At 32.7% G+C, this 15,215-nt stretch overlaps 5 protein-coding genes across 5 annotated transcripts, besides 1 other annotated feature; 3 read left to right on the top strand and 2 right to left on the bottom strand.

The window, feature by feature from the left end:
* Positions 1-2,099: 2,099 nt before the first annotated feature.
* TVAGG3_0694310 (dolichyl-phosphate-mannose-protein mannosyltransferase protein) lies at positions 2,100-2,615 on the top strand (the record flags this gene model as incomplete). Its single annotated transcript, XM_001329288.1, has 1 exon — positions 2,100-2,615. One exon carries the CDS (start codon positions 2,100-2,102, stop codon positions 2,613-2,615), a length of 516 nt encoding a protein of 171 aa, XP_001329323.1.
* Positions 2,616-2,972: 357 nt separating this feature from the next.
* TVAGG3_0694300 (HSP70 NBD domain-containing protein) lies at positions 2,973-4,864 on the bottom strand (the record flags this gene model as incomplete). Its single annotated transcript, XM_001329287.2, has 1 exon — positions 3,008-4,855. One exon carries the CDS (start codon positions 4,853-4,855, stop codon positions 3,008-3,010), a length of 1,848 nt encoding a protein of 615 aa, XP_001329322.1.
* A 428-nt stretch (positions 4,865-5,292) lies between these two features.
* Positions 5,293-6,846, bottom strand: TVAGG3_0694290 (protein serine/threonine kinase protein; the record flags this gene model as incomplete). The annotated part of the gene is made up of 1 exon (XM_001329286.2): positions 5,689-6,633. One exon carries the CDS (start codon positions 6,631-6,633, stop codon positions 5,689-5,691), a length of 945 nt encoding a protein of 314 aa, XP_001329321.1.
* Positions 6,847-8,735: 1,889 nt separating this feature from the next.
* On the top strand, positions 8,736-11,288 carry TVAGG3_0694280 (uncharacterized protein; the record flags this gene model as incomplete). The annotated part of the gene is made up of 1 exon (XM_001329285.1): positions 9,358-11,025. The coding sequence occupies one exon, from the start codon at positions 9,358-9,360 to the stop codon at positions 11,023-11,025; it is 1,668 nt and encodes a 555-aa protein (XP_001329320.1).
* A 641-nt stretch (positions 11,289-11,929) lies between these two features.
* TVAGG3_0694270 (5'->3' exoribonuclease family) lies at positions 11,930-14,983 on the top strand (the record flags this gene model as incomplete). The annotated part of the gene is made up of 1 exon (XM_001329284.2): positions 11,930-14,983. One exon carries the CDS (start codon positions 11,930-11,932, stop codon positions 14,981-14,983), a length of 3,054 nt encoding a protein of 1,017 aa, XP_001329319.1.
* A 220-nt stretch (positions 14,984-15,203) lies between these two features.
* Positions 15,204-15,215: part of a mobile genetic element that runs on past the window's edge.

Below are 15,215 nucleotides of genomic sequence, written 5' to 3'. Positions count from 1 at the left end.
AACTGTAAAAGTTTTTCTGCCTTTACATTTGCTTCAACTTCTTTTTATACTCATCGCTATCCATATATGTCTTCAGGGCTTTTTGTTTTATCTCTTCATCTTTCAGTACTTTATATTGAGTAGTATGGTTTTTCAAATTTATGACATCTTGTTCCATTTTTGCTACTTCTGCTGCTTTTTCTGACACTTTTTTTGCATATTCTCTGTACTTAGTTCTTTCAGTTGTTCTTCTTTCTTCTTTTTCTCTACGTTTAACTCATTGAGTTTCTTTTGTGTCTGTCATATTCTAGTTTCTTTTCGTTTTCACTTATTTGCTTCTGTATGTCTATGTTTGACTTTTTGACATCTGCTATTTGATTTTTGAGTGAACTCAAATTCATTTGACTTTGAGGGTTATAGGCTGTTCCGTCTGCAGCTCACACCATAGCCTGCCATTTTCGCTAAAAGTGCCGCTCTTAAACCTCCACTCTGTGCACCAAAAACTCGGTTTAAGAGCATAGGGTTGCTTGACATTTGTTGCAACATAGTGGGGTCATTCAGCATTTGTTGTTGCAACTGTTGTTGTGGTGTTAGTCTTACTATTGGATGTTTCAATGCTCTCTTCCTCTTACGTATATTCTTACGTAGCTTACGTGGCATTTTAAGTGAAGTAAAAAAGAGGCTTTTGACAGATGTTTATATGACACTTTCTCCGGTTTATAGGACCTCTCTCATATTCTATCTTATCGTAAATAAAACTCACAGTCATGTATATCCTCTAACCATCTCATAACGGTTTCCAAACCACTTTTATCGGATGTAAAGTAAAAACATGGATGGTTATGTAAAACGTCTAAAGTTTCTAAAGAGTCTCTCAAAGTATACTTCTTTGAACGCCCGTAACTTTACTATAGCGACGATAGACTCTTACTTGTCCGGACATAGTTATACTATTTTGAGTCCTCTACCGAAAAAGTCAACAGCAACGACTTTCAAAAATTTTTAGGGCTAGAAGGCACGAAGTGCCTGGGAAGCCCCCTTCACCCAAAAAAAACCTCATTTTATACTTCATTGTATACTAAACATCTTCAGGGGCTAGAGGGCACGAAGTGCCTGGAGGCCCCACTACCCTTTTTTTTTTTTTTTTTTTTTTTAATATTTGCTATTTGTCAATCTGTATGGTAATTTCACTACTTTAAATAATAGAATGGATCAATGAAAATCGGAATAGGTAATTCCCCAAAATTGGGGATTACTGATATTACTTTATGCTTTATAATTTTATTATTTAGCATTACAAATCACTTATGGTGCATAGATTATCCGCCAAGGAGTACTTTTGACGAAGTTCACTTTGGAAATTTCACAAATTGGTATACACAATCACAGTTTTTCTTCGATATTCACCCACCATTAGCAAAATTAATCATGTTTTATTTTGCAAATTTATCAGAATACCAAGGAGATATAGATTTTGTTTATCGAAACAATTCGCAATACACAAATCCTGCCTACATTCAGTTAAGAATTACTCCTTCAATCATATCAAGTCTATGTCCTGTTCTGATTTACTTGTCAATGCGAATTTTATCATTTTCAATCTTATCTTCCTTAACAAGCTCAATGCTAACACTTTTTGACACATCTCTATTAATAGAAGGAAGATATATACTAACTGATGGAATTTTGCACTTTTTTGTATGCTGTCATTTATTAATTTTATTTTACACATCATCACTCAGTGTTGAAGACAAAAAATTTCTTCTGTGGCACACCCTTACAGGATTATCATTAGGTGGAGCCTGTTCATGCAAAAATACTGCATGGGGAATATGTTTAATTGATGCTTACGTTTATATGCTAGTTTTTAGAAATTACATCTCAATTTCGTTTTACTCTTATGTGAAAAAATTGATTCAGTATGGAATTTCATTATTTTTGATTGCTTTTTCAGTTTATGAAATTTCATTTTCGATTCACTTTATTTTACTACTTTATGCTGGTCCAGGTTATAAATACATGACACAAGAGCTAATGGATCAGCTGATTTTAAACAATTATGTCGATTATAATTTTGACATAATCAGAATATCGAATCCTTCTTTTGATTTTCGAAAATCATGCACCAAGATAATATGAAGATTACTGGCTCACACATGTCTGCTAGTACGCCATCTCAATGGCCATTTTTGACTGGTGTTGATGTTCGCTTCTTTATGGAAGGTGAAGAACTAATATTATGCCAGGGAAATGTATTTTCATATTATTTCGGATTGATCGGACTTGTAATGTGCTTGATTTTGTACAAATCTAGAAATTATTTGACAAATATGATTTGGGTTGTTGGATGGTGCTTCTCATGCTTTCCATTTTATTTGATACCACGAGTAATGTTCCTTTATCATTACTTAATACCAATGATGCTTGGTTGTTGTGCATTTGGAGCATCATTAGAGCTGTTTCCTCCAAAAATAAAAGGTATTACTGCTTCTTGTGCAATTATCCTCACCGCGTTTGGATTTTGGCTTTGGGTTCCTTTAGTCACAGGAAAGTATAGAAGAGATAATGAATTAATGTTTTGGAACCCAAAGCGGCTGAATGTGACTAGTAACAGCTCAAATTCATCACTTAGTTAGATTAATTTTTATTTTTTATAATTTTTGTTTGTATAGTAATAAACTTTCTGTCGAAAAGCTTTAAAATGCATGAAAGATATATACAACTTTGCATTTTTAAGTTATGATTCAGAATTGAAATTTTAATTTAAATAATTTCATTTTCCAACGTTAAGTCTCCAGACTCTATTCATTCCTTCAATACCGAGTAAACTCCTTTCAAAAAACTTGAAAAAGGGCTTTATGAAGGAAAATGAGCTTAAAATTCTTTATTTATACTCATAATTCAAAGGAAATAAACTATTTTATGAGTACAACTAGGCAGAAAATATCTCGGGTTTTCACGAGATTGCGTAATTAGCTAAAATCTAAATAAAATTTATATAAAAACCTTTTAACTTAAAATGTTATATCTAAATATTGCTCTGAATCTTCTTACTGATTTGATCAGCAAGTTCAAAGAATTTCTTGAAGTCTCCTGAATCTTCCATTTCATCGATTTCATCAAGTGCTTCATCGATTTGATGCTGAATTTGCATATATAAATCTCTATTGGTGCTCTTCAACTTCTTGCTTTCATCGTATAATTGAGTTAATTTTTCTTCAGCCTTCTTCTTTCCAGTTTCATTTGCAGCCTTATGCCTTCTAATAATCTCCTGAACCTTTGCATCATCGAGCTTGCCATCGTAGTGGAAGTCGATTGTCTGGGCGTAACCTGTTTCAGGATCATTAGCTTCGACAACGAGCATACCTTCATTGTTAATAGCGATAGTAAGAAGAACGTTTGTAGATTGCTTTGGAATGTTCTTGAAAGTGACATCTCTGAGGAATATGTTTTCTGAGCACTTGGAGCTTTCGCCTTGGTATACTTGAATGGTAAGAGTATTATTCTCTTTGACCTTGAAGGCAATTTGTGTTTTCTGTGGGATTGGCTTGTTGGAGATGATATACTTCTGGAATCTATCGTTTGCTGTCTTGATACCAATGGTAATTGGCTGGACATCAACGACAGCGATTGTTCCTGGAGCGAACATTGGTGGTGAAACAGTTCTTTGACGGACATAATCCTTGACATCTTCGCAGTCTCTGAGCTGACCATTCATGAATTTCTGGCAAATTGTGGCTGCACCAGCAGATACAGCCTTCAATGGATTTAAGGCGGACTTGATCTTTTCTGGGAAGATTTCTTCAAGTTTATCCTTAACAGCTGGGATCATGCTGGAACCACCGACAAGCAAGACACCATCGATGTTGGCTGGTTTGAGACTAGCTGCTTTGAGGGCAGAATGAATTGGAGTTGGAATTTGGTCAAGAATTAGCTCAATCAAGCTGTTGAGCTTACTAACTCTAAGCTTGACACTAAGATCTTCTCCATTGTAAAAGTTTGGAACGGTAATCTGTGAGTTATCCATTGAGCTAAGTGCTATCTTTGTTTCTTCTGCTGTTTTAAGAAGAAGTGCCATGTTTTTCTTGTTGTTTGGATCCTTTGGATTAAAGTCAGACTGCTTCTTCTTGAATTGTTCAATGCAATAGTCAGCGATGATTTTATCTATATCTGCGCCACCTAAGTTTGAGTTACCAGCAACAGCCTTGACATTGAATACCTGGCCATCAATGTAAACGATGGAAACATCGAGTGTACCAGCACCAAAGTCGAAAACTAACAAATGGATTTTATCCTTTGGTTCGATGTTGTAGTAGGCGATGGCGGCAGCTGTTGGTTCGCTGAGGAACTTGCGGACATTTAAGTTGGCGATTCTTGCAGCTGTTTTGGTAGCGTTTCTTTGGGCGTCGTTGAAGTTAGCTGGAACTGTAATGACGCAGTCTGTAGCTTCTTTGCCTGTAGCGCTCTTGTATGTTTCCTTTACATGTTCTAACAAGAAACTGGAAATTTCTTCTGGCATGTATTTCTTGCCGTCAACTACGATTAATGGATTATCATCTTCGTCAGGTTGAATTTCGAAACCAACATTCTCGAAAAGTTCCTGAACTGGACGATCGTGATACTTATGACCGATCAAACGTTTAGCTCCGAAAATTACTCTTGAAGGATTGTTGGCAATCTGATCTTTAACGGCAGCTCCACATGCTACTGAGCCTCCTTCTTGAATCATTACGTAGGAAGGGAGAGTTTCTTTTCCTTGGAAATTAAGAGGTACAATAGAATTCTTTTCTGTGCGAGTGTCTGCAATGTGGTGGACGACTATGGAAGATGTGCCAAGATCAATGCCAAGCATGGTACTGGGTTTGGAGTTGGTCATTTTTTTTTTGAACTGGTTTTTTTTATAGTCAGAAATCTCAAAAAGTTGTAGTTTTTAGAACTATTCATCAAACATATCAAAGAGCCGAAATTTAAATTAAAAAAGCTAACGATTTTTTTTTCGCAATTGAAAAACTGCTGGCATATTTTCTTAGGTGATAGGGTGAACCTATTATTTAAAATATTGAATCAATTAACTTAAAAGTATCCATAATTATTATCTAAATGAGTAGAAATAGGCATAAAATTTCGAAAAAAAATAGTCGTAAAATAATCATTGGAAATAGGGGAAAAAGCAGAAATTCTTAGTAAAAGATTTATTCCATTGCAATCCAATTTATAAAAGAAATACGGGTGCTTTATAAAACTAAATTTTATTGCAAATTTTCAAATTTCACAATATTTGTTTGAAAATGCTCAAATAAACTATAAATAATTCTTTTGGAATCAACATTATTATTTGGTATAATAACAATTAAAAAATGAGGTACTTAATTTAATTTTAGTGAAAAGTTAGAGAATGATCAAATATGATTCAAAAAATCACTTAAATATATTAAGGGAAGAAGAGATAATCTCAAAAACATTAATACTGATTATTGAGATTATTCACCAATGAATTGAATGGCCAATGTGAGAATAATATTAAGCTAAATTATTAAAAAGAGAATGAGCTAAATTATCATTCACCTGTAATTTGAATTTACCTTTAAGAATCCATATTGTAATATCAATCCCAACATATACTGATAAAAAGTATGAAATATAAATAACAAAATCCATAATTTCTTTACAAATAAATAGAGTTATAAAAATTTGTGAAAAAAAAAACAGTTAAAGATTATGTCTAAATGAAGGTATCTTACGTCTTGCATTAATAAGAGGGGGAGGATTGCAAGTAATTGTTAATGAACGTCTTCTTGCCGGGGCGCACTTATCAAGCTTGCCTAAACGAGGCAAAGGATCCAATTTCGCGATTGAGTTATGCCTCATTGGTTTTAATATTTGAGCATTTCTAATTTGATGGATAGAATACATAAGCAATTCTCTCTTTATGATTGATAATGCAACTGTTCCTTGGTTGACAATATTAGATTGAGCATCATTCATGACTCGTTCTTTAATGATTTCTTCATCGTATTCGAATTTGGAAATAACTTCTGTCATCTCTTGGATCTGATGGTGAACCCAGTCGTGATTCATGATTTCATTGATTGTGATTCTTTCTTCTGGCTTCTTTGTAAGAATTCTCTTTAATAGATCAGTGCACATAGGACTTAAGGTACTTGGATATTGAGGCTCTGTATAAACTATTTTTTGTGCTAAACGAGAAATGTTTTCATCGTAGAAAGGTAATTTCCCACAAACCATCGCAAAAAGTACGCAGCCACAAGACCAAATATCAGATGAGAATGTATATTGTTGACCAAGTATCATTTCTGGCGAAGCATATGCTGGAGATCCGCATTGGGTGTTCATAAGATTTTCAGGACTGATGTTAGAAAGACCGAAATCAATAACACATATATTGTAATTAGTGTCCATTAAAATGTTTTCAGCTTTGATATCACGATGACATACATTGCAGTCGTCTTGAAGATATTTAAGGACTAAGATCATTTGAGCGAAAATATTAGCAGCTTCTTGCTCTTTTAATTGACAACGCTCATTGATGTAAGTAAGAAGAGTACCATTTTGCACAAATTCCATAACAACAAAGTAATAATGTTCATTTTCGATGATTTCGAAAAGCTGAGCGATAAAGGGATGACTTACCATCCTTAAGATTTATAGTTCTCGTTGAATACTAAGCTGATAATTAGCCTCTGCTTCAGCAGATTCTTTTGGAATAACTTTGATTGCAACTCTGGAGCCAGTCTTTTTATGTATTGCCAAATAAACTTGAGCGAAGGATCAGCCTCCAACATTTGATTGAATAACATAATCTTCTAGAACAAAGGCGCACATAACAGAAAAGAAAATGCTTTGAAAATGTTGAGAATAATTCAATTTGATTATAAAAACCGGCATTAACAATACAAATCGTTAGGACGAATTGGCACAGTGGTCAAATGTATAGCTAAAAGGAATACATTTAAAGTTTGAATTTACACTGAATTTTGAAAGTATTTTTTGGTTATAAGAAATTAAATAAAGGATGCAATGATGCAAGAGAATACATATTTAAAAGTTTTAATTGAAATATGCTTACATTTGAAAATAATTGTGAATATAAAACAATGTGATAAAGTAATAACTAATACTTTTTTCTAAATGTTTCACTTATATTATTTTCAACTTTATATATTTTATTTTTTGAGATATAATTCAAAAGCTAATTGGAAATTATTTTCAAATTAATATTAGAATTTTTAAATGTAGATCCCAAATATCTTTTATTAAAAATTGAAAAGAAAATTTAAGAAATGAAAATAAATATTGCTTTATTCAATCTGATGTATTATTAACAAGGAAAAGACAATAAAAATTGAATTATTTGAATTATTTGAATTATTTTGAATAAATTTCATATCCTCATTATATCGAAATATTTTTACTTGTTTTTGTTAATTACGTAACATACCCCCTCAATATTTAACTTTTCTCAAAAAATTGTTTCAAATTCTTTTCCCTCGATATTCTATTGTAAAACACAATATTCCGAAGTTATTACTGATATTTAAAAATCAACTCTCATCACACTTTTCAATGCTCGATTTTTAAAAACTGTTTAAAAATGGAGCTTATATTGAAATAGTGTAGAGACTAAAAATTACCACAGACTATTTCAGAGGATTGAGTTGCCACTCAATCCTCTCAAAAGTCTGAGGTAATTTGCAAAATTCAATTTTTCCAAATAAATTTGAACAATCATTTCTACTGTATACACATATCTCATAAATATTCTCAATTTTTTCCCTTGCTGATACTTTTCAATTTAATTTCAGAAGAGGAAACAAAATTGTTTTGCTTTATTCCTATTGGTCGCACTTTCTCACAAGATTTTACAATTTTTAAATTACTTATCTAAAAAATTTCTATTGTCTCATTAATGACTTAATTTCACTCATATCGTATTTCAAATTTCATAATTTATTTTCACTATCTTCTAATAATCTTCAAAACATTATATATATCCACTATGGGTTACAAACACATTACTCAAAATGACTGCTTTCTTCAATCAAATTTCAAAATTAATTTCAAACATCAAATTGCTGTGAATTACTATAAAAATGTTATAGTTATAAAGTATTTGAACGATCAATGAAATTATTGTTATATGAAATAATCAAATGCAGATCGATAACATTTTTTTTTTCAAAAATAGCTTGCATACCTTTGAATTTTATTTCTAATAATCAAGCACTTATTATTAAACTGTGTGGCAAGCTTATTTAATAAATTATTGATAAAATATTAAAAATTAAAGACATGAATAGAATTTAAGCTCACAAAATCTTTAGTTATTAAAACACACTAATATCAGTATTAAAATACATATTTTTAACTTTTGAATTCCAATATTCACAATTAATTGTTTTTTTAAAATGGAATCAGATCAAGCTTTAATGCTTGTTCAATTTATTAACCTAAATGTTAGTTATCCAAATGAATAAAACATGAAAAGGATCATCAACCATTGAATCAGAAGCATCGAAAATCTAATTTAAAAAGTGAAAAAAACCGATTTGCATTCAATTACAATCAATTTTTAATTCCATTTTTGTCATTTTTTTGATCCAGAAAACAAGTTTCATAATTTTTTTTGAAGGGTTCTCAATTAATTTAAACCACTTTTTCCTTTAAAATATATCATATTGCATTAATGATTACACATTCGAATTTATTATAAATTAAATTCAAAGTGACAATTTACATTCTGATATGGCTCTGCTTTTTTCCTTTTTCTACATTTCCATCTCCGTGCCTAGTATTCCTCGTACAAATGATATCATACACAAGCTGGACTTTTCATCTAATAGCGGCACTTTCGACACAATTTCAATTAATACTCAATCGACAACTCTCCGAATAGATAATGTTCCAAATTCAACAACCATTGCTCTCATTGGACGCTCTATTGTAATATCAAAGGAAATTCAAAAGAATACAAAAATCGGCTATACAATTTTACCAAACCTCAATTTCACGATGAATATTACGGTATGTGACTCAGTAACATTATTTTTATACAATAAATTTACATCATCTATCTCATATAAAACTCAAATGAATTTTATTCTCTGAAATAATTGCGATATTCGTCTTTTACCATCATCATGGGATGGACTAGTTGTAAATATGCTAGCGTTTGCTTCAAGCTTTACAAAATTTCATGTTTATTGCAAAGTTTTTCCGATAGAAATAAAATTACCGCCAAAATCTAAGAGTGAATTTCATTTTTATACACAAGAAATATATTTCAAAAGCATTCATCTTGCAGGTGATTTTAATATAATAACAGAATTCGAAGATACAATATTAACTATAAATCGTTTAATGATAAATGAGAAAGTCACTTTTCTTTCAAAACCCCTAACGATAAAAACAAATTTATTGATAGTAAATGGAACCGGGAATCTCAAAGATTGCAATTTAACATGTAACCAGATAAGCATCATTCATGATTATTACCAAATTCACGCGAAAACAATTGAAATAATCGGTGAATCATATTTCAGAACGAAAGCATTTGATTGTCCATTTTTAGTTTGCGATCATCTGAAAATCAAAACGCCTATATCTCTTAATATTGCCAGCCAAGAAGATGTCATTAAATTTCAATTTGCAAAGGCTAAGACAGTTGATTATTTTTATGTTAAATCCAATTACAACTATAAAAAGCCGGGATATCCTTCAATTGATTATATTCATGATAAAGAAACAGGAATCGTATATATCGAAATTGTATATTATAATACATTTGTACCTAGTATTATCTTTATCTCCGAATCAAGAGCGAAACCTCCTTTCGAAGGATGCTTGCTTCTAAGACATAACAATATTTCTTTTCTCAATACACTTGGGAGGACTTCTGAAATTGTTGATGTTTATTTTAAAGATTTTGGTAACGAAACGATTGTAATTAATGCAAGTTATTCCTTCACCAGATATTTAAATATATATTGTGAAAGAAACAAAATTTGTTTTGCCGATTATGATTTCTTTGAAGAACTTAGAATTCAGAATGCAATTTTAACAGATTTTGAAGTTTTCGTAAGAAGTTTGAAATTAGAAAGTTGCCAAATATTGGACAATGTTAGAGGAAAAGTAACTGAATTAACTATCATCAATCCAATCATGTCAAACGTAACATCATTTCTAGCAGAGGAAGCGCGTTTTTACGATATTAATTTGCTTACGATTTATGAAACTACCTTCATTGTTGAAAATTCTCTTTTTGAATTTGCAAATTACAAATCTTGGAGATTAACTCTGGTTAATGGAGCAATGGTATCAAAAAAGAATAATACAGACTTTTCACGCATTAATGGAAATTATGATTTATATCTTCCTCCTGTTTATGACAGTATTACCCTATATCCAGTTCAAAAATTGATGACATCAACACAGTTTTTAAAGCTTAGAGTAATTCAATGCCAAATTATCCCTAATGATGAAAAAATATACAAAAACTTATTATCAAATAACTTAATTGTGATATTTGAAGACAAAGGATGCCTTAATTTCCATGAAGAATTGATATATGATGTAAAATCATTAATGATTGCCACAGCAAATATCTATTCATCGCAATCTGTGAAATTTAGACCACAAATTCTTAATATCTCAACAAATGCAACAAGAATAGACAATAATTTCACTTGCAATATATTAAGTATACACGATAATTGTTTGACAATGATTGACGAAATTTCTGGAGTTGAAGAAATTGATATTCATTATTCTATTTACAAAACTGGTTATTTATATACAAAGAAGTTTTATTACAATAACCAGACAACTAGAAATCTTCACATAGCATTTATTAATGATGATGAAAGGGATCAACTTTATTATAACCGAGATTGGAATAATTTTAGTATTGATGTTTTTTGTGCAGATGAATTTTATTATAATTTGTCCACAATTACAAGTAATTTTACAAGTCCTCATTGGGCATTCAATGGAATAACAAGTCAATTTAAGATGGACATTAAGAAATAATATGACATGCATTTCCATTGCATCAATAAATGATGATAATGATGATGATCATCACGATAATGATAAATCGGCAAAGTCTCATTATATGTTACTAATCATTGTAATTGGTTCATGCTCTTTGTTCTTAGTGATAGTTTACATGGTTATTTATTTCATCAAATTAAGAAAGAACTACAAAAATATAGAAAGCTTTTTAATTGAAGATGATATTTTGTTATCAGATACTTCAATTGCAAAAAATATGTGATTGAGCATATTATTCGATAATTCTGTTACTCATGTTCTCATCTTTTTTTTTTGCTATATATTATTTTATTTGTATTATATTAAATTTTGTATATGTTATTGTTGTTTTTAAGTTATTATCCATTCATTTTTAGGTGCCTTAATACGCATAAACATACTTTAAATCGATTAGTTAAAGACGATATCAATCTCATAATAAAATATTTGATGAGTTCAACAAAATCAAAACAAGAACAATATCAATATAACAAACCCATCTTATTAGATATTCATAGAATTAGGAATTCCATGAATTAACGTTTGAATCAATCAAATTTTAACCAAATTATGCTACGCAACTGTTAACGTTATGAACAAGTGCTCTGATAAAGTTCCTCAAGTTTATAAACCCCAACAATCAATATCACAATTTTTATGGATTTTTGTTCAATATCATTTTTGTTCCAATCTTCTGTTCAATATATAGAAGAAAACTAGTTCCTTATTACTGGTTTTTGATGTAAATTTTTTGACTCCTCACTTGTTGATGGAAAAAAATTGACAAAAATTTTGAGTCTTTTTATTAATTATTTCTTTTGGTTGTTGAATGGATAATAATTAATTGGTTCCGGCGGAATTTCGGTTTACTCAATTGAATTTTTTTTATTCAAAATTTATCATGGGTGTTGCAGGCTTCTACCGTTGGCTTGTTCAAAGATATCCTTTGATAAGACAAAGGGCAAACCGCCTATCTTATCCAAGAATCAATAACTTTTACATTGATTTCAACTGTATTATTTATAACAGTATTCGGCTTGTTAAACCATCATTAGATGGTGATAACACTGTATTATTCAATGAAATATGCCGTTATGTCGATCTTTTAGTTCAAACAATCAAGCCAGAGAGTCTATTGTTTATCGCTGTCGATGGCCCAGCTCCACTAGCTAAATGCGCACAGCAAAGATCTCGCCGCTTCGTCGCAGCACGCGACCACGAAGATGGAACCTTCAGTACGGCCGCTATTTCTGTTGGTACAGAGTTTATGGAAGAATTACACGAGCATCTCTTAAAGTTCATCAATTCAAGGATTGAAAACGATCCAATTTGGTCACAACCAAAAGTTATTTACAGTTCTCATCGTACACCAGGCGAAGGCGAAAATAAATTCTTTAATTACATGAGAGAACACATGTTTACAGAGGAACATGACGAATTCGCTACACATTGTATCTATTCACCCGATGCCGATCTCGTTTTCCTCGCTCTTCAAACAGGATTAAAGAATATTTATCTTATGCGTGAATGGGGAAGCTGGATGGGCCCCAACGAGGATGTAGCCAACGGAGAAATCGACAAACTCCGTGTTAGTCCTGGAGATTTCGAGCTTCTTCATCTTCCTTTACTTCGCGATTATTTCCAAAAGGAATTCCCTGAATCCGACCTACCAAGGCTCATCAATGATTTTGTTGCCATCTCATTCCTCATCGGAAACGACTTCATTCCTCATTTTCCAGAAATCGACATTCATAACGGCGATTTCGACAATATTTTGACAGCTTATCGCCTCTCATTACTCGATCGCAAGAAATACCTCATTACCGAAGAGATTACATACGACAAAGAGAACCTTCTCGCGTTCCTTAAAGCAGTTGTCGCAAATGTTAGGTCCAAAGCTCGTCCGAGCGGCAAACCAGCTAAAACAAAGCACGCCAAGTCAACAGAATTACATACAAAGGAAGGAGCCCGTTCATATCTCAAATCAAAGTATAAATCCGGATTTAATAAAGAGTTTGAAGAGGAATTATGCCATTCAGTGATCGATTCCTTCAACTGGGTCCTCAAATACTACTTCGAAGGCTGCCCAGATTACACTTGGCAGTTCCATTATTTCTATCCTCCTCCATTAGTTCTTGTTGCGGAATATGTTCTCGATTACGAACCGAACTTCGAACAAGGACGTCCACCGCTACCATTTGAGCAGCTTCTTTCCATTCTTCCTCCGAAAATGTCCTATTTACTTCCATATCCCATTGCTTCACTTATGTTTTCGCCATCACCGTTGGCCGAATACTATCCAGACAAGTTCGAAATCGACCTCAATGGCCGCAAATACGAATACGAAGGAGTTACTCTGATTCCTTTCGTTGATATGGAGAAAATAAGGACAGAAACATCAAGAGTGTTCGGAGCTCTGTCACCGAAAGAGAAAAAGAGAAACGAATTCGATGAACTCAAGATTATGAATCCAGGAAAACCACAAACGAAGCTTACAAAGGATCCACCGGGCCTTCCAACACTCAATGGAATATTCCAGTACGATTACGAGAACTCTTCAAACGAATTGGCCATATTTGGTAAACCATCCAGATATCCTTCGATGTTTATCGTTCCGGACTTCGAAGAAGTAGGCGAAAATGAAAAGTACAAAGATCTTGAAACGGCGAAACAGCTTATTGGTAAAATTGTACTTTGCAATTGGCCAACTTTGATTCCAGGCAAAGTTATGGGCTGTTTCAACAACAAAGACTGTTTCGTTGTTGATTCCCGCTCTCCTGGCAACCTCCTTACTTGCGGCGGTGCAAAGAAGATGGAAAATTTGATTTCGAATTTGAAGAGGACGAAAGGCTTAGATTGCGAGAAGTGCACTGTTGGATTGATAGTTCAGCCGTACGCTATCAAGTCAATCAACGGCTCCGTAATCAAATCTGACGAAGAATTCCTTTTCCCAGCCGAATTAATCGTAACAGACACTGTCGAAACAATGAAGAGGTACCTCACTCCAGAACCCCCTAAGCTCCCTGAAGTAGGATCAAGGGTAATCATAATAGAAGGTGCCGACCAAGGAAAAGTTGCAAAAGTGACAAGTGTCGACCAAGGTACCGGCTACATCACTGCCAAATTAATTCTTTCAACTCCATTCGATGGCAGCTTCCTCCGCAATGACAGTTATCCATTATCCATCAACGAACTTGCCACTGATTTAGAACTCAAGCCAGAAGTTGTTTCCTGCATGTTAAGTACCGTAAAAGTCCTCAATTTCCAAGGCGATGTTCGTGTTCCTGATGTCGCATTGACTCTTTCCTACAGGGACTTAGTTATGGACGGAATTGCACAGAAACAAAGAGACGGATCAATCATGTATTCCAGATCTGTTTTGAACATTTGCAAGGAGTATTTGGAGAACACAGGATTGGCCGATTTCTACTCAAAGAAAGCCAAAATCCAGACATCAGAGAAAGGACGTCCGAAACTCACGATTTTTGGAGATACATTGGCAGGAAAACCTGAGAAAGCTCCTGCAAAGATTGAAGAGATACAGAACTGGATACACAATCAATCAGAAGTCGCTGGATTGTTCTTGATCGATACTTCAATAAGCATTGTAACAAGAACTTCTTCTACAATGTTGGAAGTGAGATTGGACAAATTAAAGTTCGAAGAAACAGAAGGAAGTGAAGTGACATTAAATCCAAAGCAGTTCATTGTTAGAGGTGGATATCCAGCATCTAGAAGCAAGATAAGTATCGGTGACAGAGTTACTTCAATCGCTCCAAATGGCCCTGTTCCTTTCGGAACCCATGGAACTGTTATTGGTTTCAATTACCAGACACACGATGTTTACGTTGTTGCTGACACTCCTTTCGACTTGGGATCGACACTGAGAATGAGATTGAACTCTCAGAGAGGTTTCGTTGCTTGCCAGAATGATTTGATACTTTACTACAATTAATCAAATCATTTATTTTTCATATATTAGAAGATTTATTTTATAGTATATGTATAAATAAAAAAGATGTTGATTATATTACTTTTCTTTTATTTCTTTCAATGATGATTGTTTTCTTTTATATTCATGATGATTGTATTGTTTGTATGAATGATTGTTTTCTTTGTATGAATGATTATTTTCTCTTAATATAGTAGTGGAAATTGCATTTTCGATTTTTTATTAACGGTGCACT

This window comes from Trichomonas vaginalis, chromosome III (genome assembly GCF_026262505.1).
Source record: "Trichomonas vaginalis G3 chromosome III, whole genome shotgun sequence".
NCBI lineage: Eukaryota > Parabasalia > Trichomonadida > Trichomonadidae > Trichomonas > Trichomonas vaginalis.
Note: the sequence above shows the minus strand (reverse complement) of the source record. Positions and strands in the feature narration are given on the sequence as shown.